Source organism: Myxine glutinosa, chromosome 5, assembly GCF_964187855.1.
Source record: "Myxine glutinosa chromosome 5, kmMyxGlut1.1, whole genome shotgun sequence".
In the NCBI taxonomy this organism is placed as follows: Eukaryota; Metazoa; Chordata; class Myxini; order Myxiniformes; family Myxinidae; genus Myxine; species Myxine glutinosa.
In genome coordinates, this window is record NC_136265.1 from 198,277,036 (window position 1) to 198,289,594 (window position 12,559).

At 43.2% G+C, this 12,559-nt stretch overlaps 1 protein-coding gene across 1 annotated transcript in view; it reads left to right on the plus strand.

Moving 5' to 3' along the window:
- The window catches only part of LOC144892448 (importin subunit alpha-1-like), a 119,052-nt gene that overhangs the window by 36,700 nt on the left and 69,793 nt on the right, over window positions 1-12,559 (plus strand). Inside the window, exon 4 of the mRNA XM_078779332.1 lies at window positions 1,520-1,605. Coding sequence (XP_078635458.1) covers window positions 1,520-1,605 — 86 coding nt within the window. The remainder of the gene's footprint in view (window positions 1-1,519; window positions 1,606-12,559) is intronic.

Here is a 12,559-nt window from a genome sequence, read left to right on the forward strand (position 1 = left end):
GTCCTTGTCTTCAAAACTTGCTCCTCCTCGCGCTCGATCGTGAACCCAAACATAAGTAATCCGTTTCTCTTCTATCGTGTACTCACTGGTGTCCGTCATACTGAAGCCACATCTGGAAAACAAATAACAGAGGACACACTTATGCATAGGGACTTTGTGGCCACTCGGTAAGATGTATCGGGTTATTGTCGTGTCGTGAACACCGCAGGGTGACACAGATGACCAAACGAGCTTAACACTCTGAGGCGTTTAATTCAATGGCGGACCTTCGTTACACGCGAGGGAAAGGGGGGGTGACCACTTACTGGACGGCTTCCATCTGACTTCTTCGCACCTGGATAAGTTAATTCAAACTAAACAGAAGTAAAATGTACAACAAAAATACTGGATTTATGAAAGAAAATGTTGGTCACAAAACGATGCACGATAAAACTAAATTCCTAATTGGGGCACCCCCATACAGACCCGAATACAGACAAGGGATAAAATAACTGACACATAAATGCGTAGCTTGTGGCACTTAGCTCAAATCGGCTCTTGAATCTCGTCAGGAATTGTCAAAACGCCCTCGCGGCCTTGGTGGGAAAATGCGCTGGTTGTCGCGAACTAGGCCTCGCTGCGTGTCTGCTCACTCCTGGCTTCGTCGAGAGCGCAGCGAGCAGGCAGTGCCCGTCCACTCGTCGTTCTTGCTTGGGAAACCCCAGTTCTCGGTCTACAGTTTCTCCTCCTCATGATCACTATGAAGATGTCGGAACACGACCGTTCATGATGAATCTTCCTTGCGCAAGAGCAATAGCGACCGTTCGCTAGGTGATCCAGAACGAGAGGCAAAAATTGTCCGCAGTTTCAATTATTTTGTACTTGAGGCTCTGACGTCATCCCAAAACGTCTCCGTGTCCGCTCCTATCAGCGAGTTCCATCTTACCAGTCCATGTGCCAATCAAATCCTGGACCAATCGCTACTCTTCTGGGCATGGCTCCACGACCCAGCCTGATTGAGGTGGTAATGTAGCGGCTGCGCACCAGCAGTAGTGTTCAATGCCTGGTTTCCGGTTGTTTTTTAATTGGTGTCTAATTATGGTGTTGTTTGCTTGGCTTGTCTATGTTGTGTAGTGCGGTGTCATAAGGAACACAGGAAAAGATTAGAGGCAATTGCATACAGGGGATTAATTTACCCATAATCACTCACTAATTAACAAATCCCACCCCTTTCATGGGGACGAAGATACAAGCTCTTCCACGACATATGGTCTACACAAATTTCCCACTTATGATACATCGAGGTTTCTTCTTCTTCGCGACAGTCGGAGCACACTAAGCTATACACTCTGGCTCTAAGGTAATCATTGTCTACCCCCTACAAATGTAACATTATTTTATTATTAATTTCGGCACTGAATGCAGCATTATACACCACCGAAATATAGGGGTGTGTTTACTTCTATTTAAATGAATCTTGGTAGCAATTCTCGCTCTTGTTAAGATCAGTTTGATATTTTTTTCTGGACTGCCTGTGCAGATGCTGTATGAACACATGACCTTGGAAGAAGTGGTGAAAATGATGAATGAAGGGAAACATGAGTTGGAAACTTTGCGATCTGCACGGTAAGCGTTCTTCAAATAGATGCCTCTCTGGTAAATGTTGAAAATTAAATATTTGGTCGTAATATTGTTACGGATCTGGTTGAGAGGTCAGGGGAGGTTAAATGGGGAATTAGATTGGATTACTTATTTCGAAGTGAATGTTCGAATAAGTGTGATGTAATTCCTGTGAGATATGTCCGGCACTGTTTGTTGAGTTATCATCTCCCCCACCCCAGTGTTTAGCTCCGCTGCGCCTTTCCTTCCCTCCCTATAATCTTGAACCTTTCCACCTATGTCCATCTTTCCCTGCATGTACTTTTCCATTTTTAGCCGCGTCGCAGACGCTGCTCATAGAGTGCCCTCTGCTGTTGTTCTTGTTCTTCTTCTTGTTCTTGTTCTTCTTCTTGTTCTTGTTCTTGCAGAGAAGACAAAACCTCAAAGCTCCACCCATTCTGGGAACCATAGCTCCACCCATTGTGGGAGAGGCTTCATATAAACAAATATCCACCATTTTATTAACTCGCATAGCTTTGAGGCCTGTTTTGTAGGCCCGTGGTGTCTTGCTCTCTCACACAGTTTTCTTTCAAATCAAATTCGATATATCATTTCATTTTTCACAGTCGCTAACATAGTTTTAGACTCGGTTGAAAAAAAACGGGAAGAAAATCCGATGAAAGTTGCCCTTTATAGAACGAAATGAATTCTCAAAGGCCTTTAACTTCAAGTCCATTGAGATTTTTTTTTTTTAAATCGCGGCATGGTCAGTCATACACCGCCCGAAATAAGACGGGAAAATGCCGAGATATATATATTTTGTTTAAATCGCGGCATGGTCAGTCATACACCGCCCGAAATAAGAGACGGGAAAATGCCGAGATATATTAAAAATTCGTCCATTTGATGACAATCGTCACGATGAAATATTTAATTTATACGTCGTCACAATAATGTGGAGAGAGGAGCATAACTTCGTTCATGTGTCGCCACACACGGGAAATTGCCGAGATATATTTTTTTTCAATCGCGGCATGGTCAGTCATACACCGCCTGAAATAACAGACGGGAAAATGCTGAGATATATTAAAAATTCGTCGCCACACACGGGAAATTGCCGAGATATATTTTCACTTTGCACAAAAATAACATCAAGTAATCGAATCAATAGGAATGTCCTGTGCCTATAACAATAACATCGACGTTATAGGCACAGCTGCATCTAGGCATTGTGTAACATCGACGCGGGTTTTGTTTTAATTAAAACTTTTTGTACTTGTTTTTTTTACAGCGTGCAGCAACTAATGGCCCTGCAACATGGCATGACTGGGCCAAAGGTCGCGACTTGCTGGGGACCTGACGACATATGGACATTTGGTACGCTCAAGGCCAGTGGACTGTCAGGGTTTCCCGGCTTTGAATTTCCCCAGCTTGTCAATTATCCGGCAATGCCGATATCGGGATATCGGATAATGAATCATCGGGCGGTCCGATATAGCACGCGAGACATTATAAAAGACGCGATGGGTAGTTCGTATTGTTGGTTCATATAGTTGTGCTTGCTTCTGGGTCCCTGCTGCTCGTGGTTGGTTGCTCGCACCTGATGCTTCTCTATGCCTGCCCGCTTCATGGCGTTTCCCCAGCCTGCTGTCCCTGTGCTTCATGGTGCGTGGCAAACGAGAGTCCAGACACATGGCCAAGCTCTGTGTGATACAGCAGTGTGCACCAATGGGACCACAGACAGCCAGGAACGATTGTAGTGGAGCAGGTCCGAAAGGTGCTACAATGTTTAGGTTTCTTGGCTTCTTTCTGTCTCATCCTTTGTCCTGTGTGCCTCAAGTAGGTGGATAAGAATAATTTAAGCTGTCAATGTCCCGAGGGCGCGTTGTTTATTGAATATTTATTCATTTGATACTATCTGTGCTCGTCGCATTTTGGCTGTATTCTTCTCTTCCTATGATCTGGCAATGTGTCATGGTCTTGAGGCGAGGATGCTTTCCTGCATAGACTCGGAGGTGGCCTCGTCAAGCAATAAAAAGAACATTTATGACAAACTGAGGAATAGAACGTTAACCATAGGCTTTTACAGGAAGGAGGATTTTTGACATACACAATGGAGTAGGTCTAACATCTCGCTAAACAAATTAGCACCGCATATCTGAAGGCGCATTTAATTGCTTCAAGCTTATTAAGGAAATATCTCTTCTTTTATGCGTGCGTTAACCTAGAGGAGCCATTTCCACAACAATATAAAGAAAATAACAGGAGAGGTTTTCTATATATATACAGACTTGGCATTTAATATGGAATTTTTTTTTGTGGGGGTGAACTTACTTTTCAAGATGTCTTAGAACCAAAAGTTCATTGGAATTATGTTGAAATTATTCTAGATTTTGTTAATGTGACCTTTAAAAGAAACAAAAACCACATTTGACATTTCAAAACAAATAAATTGATCCTTGAAAGTGATGTAAACTGATATCGAACTCAATTCATGGACAGTACTGTGTTAAACTTCTGAACGTTTTCCAGAAGTATCTCTTTATTTTGCACATTAGCCAAAATTATTTTTAACAAAAGTTAAATTACGACTGTGATTACGGACAGTAAAATTACAGTGCAGTACTTCGTGTAACCCCCACGAGCATTCAGGAGAGCACGTACACGTTGAGGCATGCTGTTCACGAGATTTGCCAAGGTTTGGACAGGAATCGCTTGCCATGCAGTGACAATAGCCTGCTGCAATTCACGCACAGAGGTCGGCTGCTGGTCCAAGTGGTCGATTTGACGCGTTAATTCTGCCCACAATTTCTCTATCGGATTGATATCCGGGGACATGGCAGGCCACTCCATATGCTCTACACCATGGTCAGCAAGAAAGTGTTGGATCATGCGAGCACGATGAGGCCGTGCATTGTCATCTTGGAAGACAAAGTTTCCTCGAAAGGCTGCACGAGCAAATGGAAGCAATATTTCTTCCAGAATGGCCCTGTACTTGAACTGGTTCAGGTTTCCATTCAGAACAACCAGGTCAGTTTTGCCCCCTGCATGAAAAGCAGCCCAAACAGTCACCCCACCACCTCCAGCTTGGACTCTTGGCACTATACAATCTTTGTTGTAGGCTTCATGCACTTGTCTGCACACTCGGACGCGGCCATCTTGACGATAGACCAGAAATCGAGACTCGTCACTGAAGATCACGTGATTCCAGTGTCCTGGCTGCCATTGATGGTGCTCTCTGGCCCACTGCAATCAGCGCTGGCGGTGTTGTCTGGTCAGGCGTGGCTTTCTCCGGGGACGCCTGGCACGATAGCCTGCTTGAACCAGTCGTTGGTTGACTAGCCTTCTGGTTACAGGCACATTTGTCAGTTGCTGCCACTCAGCCCTAAGCCGATTAGCTGACTTGGTACGGCCATTGCGGACTAACCGGTGCAGCTGGCGATCATCCCTCCTTGTGGTTCTGCGGGGACGTCCTGGCCTCGGTATTGGAGTAGGGACACCCCTCTGAGCATTTCGTTTCAGGATCTTTGACACCTGACCTTGAGTGATGCCATACTGCCGAGCAATAGCACGCTCTTTCATGCCGTAATTTCGTAAAGCTACCACTCCATGACAAACAGCATTGTCGAGTTGACGGACCATCTCCAGAGGAAGCGGCAATAACTTTTGGAGACGTGCAGCAGTTGTTTTCCACTAATACAGAACGCAACAACCCTTGTATACCCGACTGTGAAGCCAATCATCAAATGCACCTGTCCGTACATTTTGCCACGTCACCTGTGATATAATCCTGTTGTTGACTTCTTGCTGCGACAGACAATCAGTGACATGGTTCTTTTAACAAATAAATCACCAAAGTGTAAAAGAAACTCCAGATTGATATACTGAGTTAAGGTAAACCCAAGTCAAGAAAAAAAAACAAATTCCATATTAAATGCCAAGTCTGTATATATAATATTATTTACTTAACCAAAGAGCCAATTCTCTGGACGAAGTGAGATAAGGCATTAGGAAGGAATCTCCTCTAGAGAATTGTAACTACTACGGGCAGGTAATTGACGGATTCAAATTTGGGATTTGAGCCGCGGTTCAGGGGAATCTATTCTAACCGGGTATTTCATTGTTCTGTGCAAGCCCACTTCTCGGTGCCTATCAAATTCCAGTTTCAACTTTTGTTTTGTTTCTGCTGCCACTACTTTTCCAGGGAGACTATTCCCTGCATTAATGAGGGAGTTCATAGAACACTTTGCCCTATACAGTTGTAGGACTTCTACAGAAATCCAAATTAATTAATACTATCTTGAATTAATAAGTTCCCCTGTAGTTAATTGTAGTTCTTGCAGGAAAATCACAAAGTATGTATGAAATAGTCCATCATTTTCATCTCTTAGGCCCATATGGAAAATGAATTTGTGCTCGTGAAATGTACTAGTCCAGCGGATCGGTGAATAATCGTGCATTTTATGATTAAAGCATGAAACTTGGTACACTAATACTAGACATTATCGGGAACATTTTAAAGTTTGGAGGCATTCTGGATCTGTCCTGTCACCCGTGGCGGCCATTTAAAAAATTGGCCGCTAGTCAGAATCATTATTTAGCTGGAATAAATTTATATTACATCAGAAAATATCAAATTGTTATTTTAATATCATCTGCACACTAAAGTATCACCAAGGATTATATATGATAACATGAATATTCATTTTTGATTGTTTTGGCGACCTCTATGTGTCACTTTAAGGGCATTTGGAGGGGAAAAATGCAAAATTCCAGGAATAAATTAACACAAACTGGTTTTGATAAACTAGTTTATTTGTACAAAGTGTTATCTTCCTTTCATTTAGGAAAACACTTCAGAAAATTACACTGTAGTAGTACAAAAGTTTTTTGGTGTGCATGAGATAGAACAATAACGTCCAAGAACACTCATGTTTCAATGTCAACCGTTCTCTTGTCACCCTTCTCGCTCACAACCACCGCACTTGCAGAGTAATGTACAGGGTAGATTTTCTTCCGCACATTTACATCTTCCTCTGCAGCCTTTAATACAGCCACACTTAATAACAGCATGGCATGCTGCACCAGCAGGGGGCAGGTTCCTCCACATCACTTCCCATTCGGCCAAATTGTTCTTTCGCGTCCATCCAAACTCTGCTGGGCTGGGCAGGTGAGGTGCTTTTAACAGGGCCTGACCCCATACATGGCCAGCTTGATAACCAACTCGAAGTAGATGCTGATAGAGAACATCTTGAGTCGGAGGTATGTTTTCAATGCTCCTGCCTTTCTGTGTGAACAGAGTCTTCCTGGCCATGTTCACATTATCATCAGAGCTTCCACGGTCGTACATAAGCACAGTGTACCTCTCGATGTTTGGGAGAAGCTGGGTTATGCTAGCTGTTGTTGGAGTCTGCACAAGTCTGGCGTGACATCAACAAACGCATTCCATGATGACCAGGCTGTTCTTTTTCCAATGCCGGTGAAACTGGATGTGGTGTCACACCCTGTCAGTGCATGAAAAGCAAGTATTGCATTGCACTTATCATTTCGCAGCGTCTGTGCCATGTGAGTTGCGTCTAGGTAACGGAACGATTTTCCCATTCCAAATGCTACAGTTAGCTGTGCACTGTCAAGCTTGTGAGCAAGACTGACTGCTAGTACGACTATATCTGTGTCAACAGTTCTAAGCAAGATGTTCTTGCAACCTTGCCTGGCCCCATCTGCTGCATGCAGCAGCATTCTTGTGTCTGCTTCCTCCTGTGTATAAGGGGACAACCAGTCTGAGTCAATTGTCTCTGAACAACGCAGCTCTTCTCCGTGAGTCATGACCACTATACCAGGAAATGTTTCATTTGTCACTCGTTCACTCGGGAGATTAAAAAGTTCTGTCTTGTTACCATCTTCCCGTAGGAATTGTGACTAGTTTCCAGGCAGCTTCTTGTTTTCTTCCACTCTTATCCGTATGCCCTTCCCTCTCTTCTTTCTTGTGGCGGCCTTCAGACTATCTTCTCTGTATACATCAAATACCACATCAACATGGCAAACAGAGCCTGTGAATTGCCTCCGTACATAGTTCATGAACTCTTTAGAATACTCATTGAATGTCTCTGATGTACCAGGCGTAATCACGTTGGCAATAGCTGCACCATCAATGATGACCATGTCTACTTCAGATGTAGTGTGGTCGGCATCATCACTATGTGGCACCAGATCTTCCAGGCACTGGAGCAAGTCTGACTTTTTGCCAAGTCTCATTTTCCCGTAGTCTGATATTGAAGGTGGAAATGACTGATTTTCATGCTGGAAAAAATCTTCCAGGTCAGCTCCACGTATTTGACTGGCAATGTACAATGTTGGAAAACAAATTGCGGTCACGTTTCATGGACAGCAGCTGCTCCTGTGTGCGAGACTTTTCTTTCTCAGGACGCCATCTGAACAAAGGCAAATTGTTCTTTGTTATTCTATCATTGAGTGCAGTTGTGCGCTCCACCAGCCGACTCTTAAAGAACTCGTTGTGTTGATTTTCACCAAGTAGTTTCATTTTGCGAACAGAATCAACAACAGATGAATCGACCACCTCTCACGTGTCGAGGACCAAGAGATCTCCACTGGTGTCAGAGAAGGGGTTGCCAATAGTTTTCATTGTTAAAATCAGAGACTTCACATTCTTGAGGAATGCCACTTGTGTTCCTGGAAATATATAGTAATTGGGGGTTACACAACTGTCAAAATATTTAGTTTTACAAAACAAGTAATGCAATACAAAAACTAGCCAAATTTCATGGAGATACTTATAAGACCTACCTGGCTTGTCCTTGTGATGGTGTGGATGTGATGCTGCTTCCTTCCTGTCAAGTTCACTTTGAAACTCACCAACCACCCGGGAAATCTCTGGTCCAGCCACCATCCACCTCAATAGTGCTGCTGGATTTTCGGTGAGACCAACTGCTCCCCCATCACCTTTCACACAGGCATTGTTCTGTTCATGGCTTTCGTCCAAAGACATCCTTGAGAATGGTCGGCATGTCTTGTTGACGGTGAACTTTCCCTTGCAAAAAGCTGCAAACACACCTGGTTGTTTGTCGCGAAGCACCACCATGTCCCGCAAGTGAATGGACACAACCCTTGCATAGTTGTAGTGGTCAAGAGCATAGAACAGCCATTCAAGCTGTGTCAAGGCATCCACATACAAAAGGAAATTGCCTTCATGAATAGATCTGTCCCAGACCAGTATATTCAACTGTTTCCAGCACAAGCTGCCAGAAATAGAATTGTGGACTTGCTTCTGCTCTACATTTGCACCACTCTTTAAATGATACAGCATCAGTGTCTGCCTGGGATACTTGGTAGTTGGTATAAGATTCATGGAGAAGCTTGTGCAGTGTGCATGCAGTCACTTGATGTGCACGAGCAGTTCTCTTGACATGAGTCGCTTTCAAAAATGAGTCTGCAGTTCCTGGTGTAGCTATGTCAGCTTGCACTATTGCCGATGTCCAACCGCTGCCACCTAACATATCACCAAGTGCCTTAAGCAGAGTCATCTTGATGTGCAGACCACCCAACATTACCAGAAATGAGCCTTCGCCATATGTTTCTGGCCACATCCACTGAAAGTTTTTGGCAAGTTTGAACAATGGCTGGTCACGCTATGACTGGAATTTGTCCCGGATTGAGTATGGCTACAGCTTTTTTCACAACCTCCATTGAATGTCTTATCATTGCGATTGACTTTGAGTCGTCAGGAAATAGAGGGAGAAGAGCACTGACTGCTGTGGGGCCATTATCAGTGGTCTCTGATGATTCTATTCTTGTAGCGTGATATGCACCCCATGACACATGTATATCCTTATCTGCATTTCCATCATCAACAACGTTGCTAATATGATCACACCACCTTTGCTCTTCTGCCACTGCTGCAGTCATTAGACTGCAGTCTGATTGCATGAGGCCACATACTTCTGGAACTGGTGGCCCGTTCTTCAGTGCAGAGACAGCAGGTACCAGTGTGTAGCTTTCTGGTAGTTTTCGGACCTTCTTGCCAGATTTTGTTAAAGGTATGCGCATTTGCTCAGTCCCACAATTTTCAGTGCCAGGGTGCTGAAACAAGGAGATGCCCGTTCCATGGAAAGATCCATGCGCACTTGTTGCTGTCGGGTCATGGTCAATGTTGTCGACTGCTGATGTTGTGAATACTCCAATTTGGAGTGCAGGTGGGCACACTGTTCCAATACTTTCAAAGTGGCTAATGGCAGAGTTTCCTGGATCTGCAGACATGCCGAGCACACGGTCGTATGAAACTGACAATCCAAGCCTATAAAGTGTATCGACTAGATCTCGAGATCTTGTCCTTGAGTGGATCAATGATCTGAGAAATAGTGTAAGTGGTGTCACACTGTTCAGTATGTCTTGTTTCCAATGATGGTTGTTGTCGTCGACGCACACAGCTGTTATATGTCATCAATTGTGATACAGACAAAGCTGGCTGTGACGAGTAGTTTTCTTGGTTTTGGATATCTGTCCCATACATGATCATTGTGACCAGCATCAGCAGTGAGTGAGGCACAGAATTTTCTTGACAATCCTCTTTGAATGAACCACTGAATGGTAAGCATTTCATTCTTAACATGTCTCTACGAACAATGTTTGCAGCACGAGAGATGAACACTGCTTCACTGTCACCGTCGAGCTGGCACGAACTTCTTAGCGATTTACCAATATTTGCATTGGCGACAAGAAGCACATCGCGACCTTCATTGTGCGCTTCTAACTCAGGAAAGTAGCTTAGAACTTTATTTTTGAATCGTGTAGAGTGAACTACAGAGGAGCCCTCTCCCAGGTGGTTAACTCTATCAGTATATAGTTTTTTCAATACAGATAGTTTGAAAACAGGGGCAATGTTGTCATCCTCAAGAGCAGTTTGCATGTATGAAATAAGTTCAGCAAATGCAGTGTTATGAGCAATATTTGTGTTGCATTCGTCATGTGATGTTGTTGGTCTATCTCGATCTCTGTTATACAATGACACTAAGCATTGGCTGTGGTACTCAGCCTCTGTAGCGATTAAGTCTCCTTCACTGAGCTTTGCCAACAGACGCTCATCTTTAGATTAATTGCACACTGTCGCACTTGAGTGTCAAGGCCAAACGTTGAGGCTCTATGGAGAGGTGGGGCATCAGATGCGGGTTTCTCACAGATGAAACAATGGCTAACAGCATCACCAGTCCTGGAGACCTTTTGACGTTAGAATTTTTCCTTTTCACCAGAAGAGGAACTCTTGTCCGTTACACATATCTTCCGCTTAGCTGCACGTTTGAGTTCATTTTGGTTGAATTTAAGTCTGCATGTTTTATGAAATTTTGCTTTCCTATTTGAAAAAGTTTTCTCCAGTCCATTACCATCGTCCATTCGAGCCAACTTAAGCTTTGGTGGCAAGCAACCGAGTTCGTTGAATGCTGATAAAGTTTGAACAATAGACGTATACCCAGCTCCTTGGAACCTTTCTGCAAAGTCTGCTGGGCACGTGAGTTTCTCACTGGTGATTTCCTGGCAGACGAGACACTTATTCCAGTCCATCGGTGTATCGTCCTCATTCACAGACGTGGTGATATCACTGCCAGCTTGAACTAGTTTGAAGACTTTCTTCATGATGATGAGCAGTAGATTAGATTAACACTCACAACGATCTGAAATAGACAGAAGCAATGATTATTAGAAACACAACCACACCAATTCAATAAATTATAGAAAATTATATTTCTTAAATATTGCAAGAATTCTGGATCTGATCTGCAAAAAAAACACCTTAATTAATCTACTTAATTATTTAAAACATGTTTTACTTATAACATATAATGATTAATAACAAATATAACAACTTATATCTAATAATGACTACTAACAATTTCTACTTCTAAACTTATAACTAATAATATAATATGATCCTTATCTTTAAAAAAAAAAGAAGTGATATTAAGGAATTTGTTCATTTTCTTTAATATTTTGACCATCAAAATACCTATATTGGTCCATATATCCATTAAATATATATTCTTAGGGCATATTTATAATTCTTGTGTTTGAGTAAGTTACTATGTATATAGCATGAACATATATATTTTATGTTAATAGAGGTATTTTTGTCATTCACTTATCGGCAAAATTTCCTCGATGGCAGCCATTTTGGAAAATGGCCGCTACGGTGGACACAGGACAGATACAGAATGCCTCCAATCTTTAAAATGATCCCCATGATGTCTAGTATGAGTCTGCCAAGTTTCATGCTTCTATCTATATAAAGCAGTAAAGTATGTTTGTTTGTTTGTCCTCTTATAACTCGAGAACTACTCATCGCAGAGCAAAACCAAAGGCATATTCGGAATCGGTACGTCTCAGAGCAACGACAGCACACCTCAAATGTTTTTAAAACCTTCCGGTTTTAAAATTATGACGTCATCAGCGTATTTCGTAACGTTAATTTTTCAACTTTGACGACAATGACTTCCGACTTCCGGGTTCGGAATGCGGGACCAATGCCATTTGACAGGGAATAAAAAATAAATGCGACATTCAATTGACGACAATGACTTCCGACTTGACTCCCCCCTCCCCCTCCCCTCCCCCGCCCTACCCCTCCCCTTCTCCCCTCCCCTTCTCCCCTCCCCCCCTCTTCCCCCCTCCCCTCCCCACCCTCTCCTCCCCTCCCCCCCGTTCCCTCCCCTCCCCTTCCTCCTCCCCTCCCTTCTCCCGCCCGGCAATGCCGGGTACTTCTGCTAGTTTATCATAAAGTGCACAATCGGTTCATTTTTTAGCACCTATCCGCTGGACTATACTCTTGAATTGTGGAGCTGAAAAAACTGTGCTCAGCAAATTCTTTTAAATGCATGTATTTTTCTTTGTAAGTGAAATCAGATGCAATGCCAGGCTTTGATTGCAAATGAAAGAAGGACATTGCAGTGAAAAATTGTCAGCTGTTGTAAAGGAA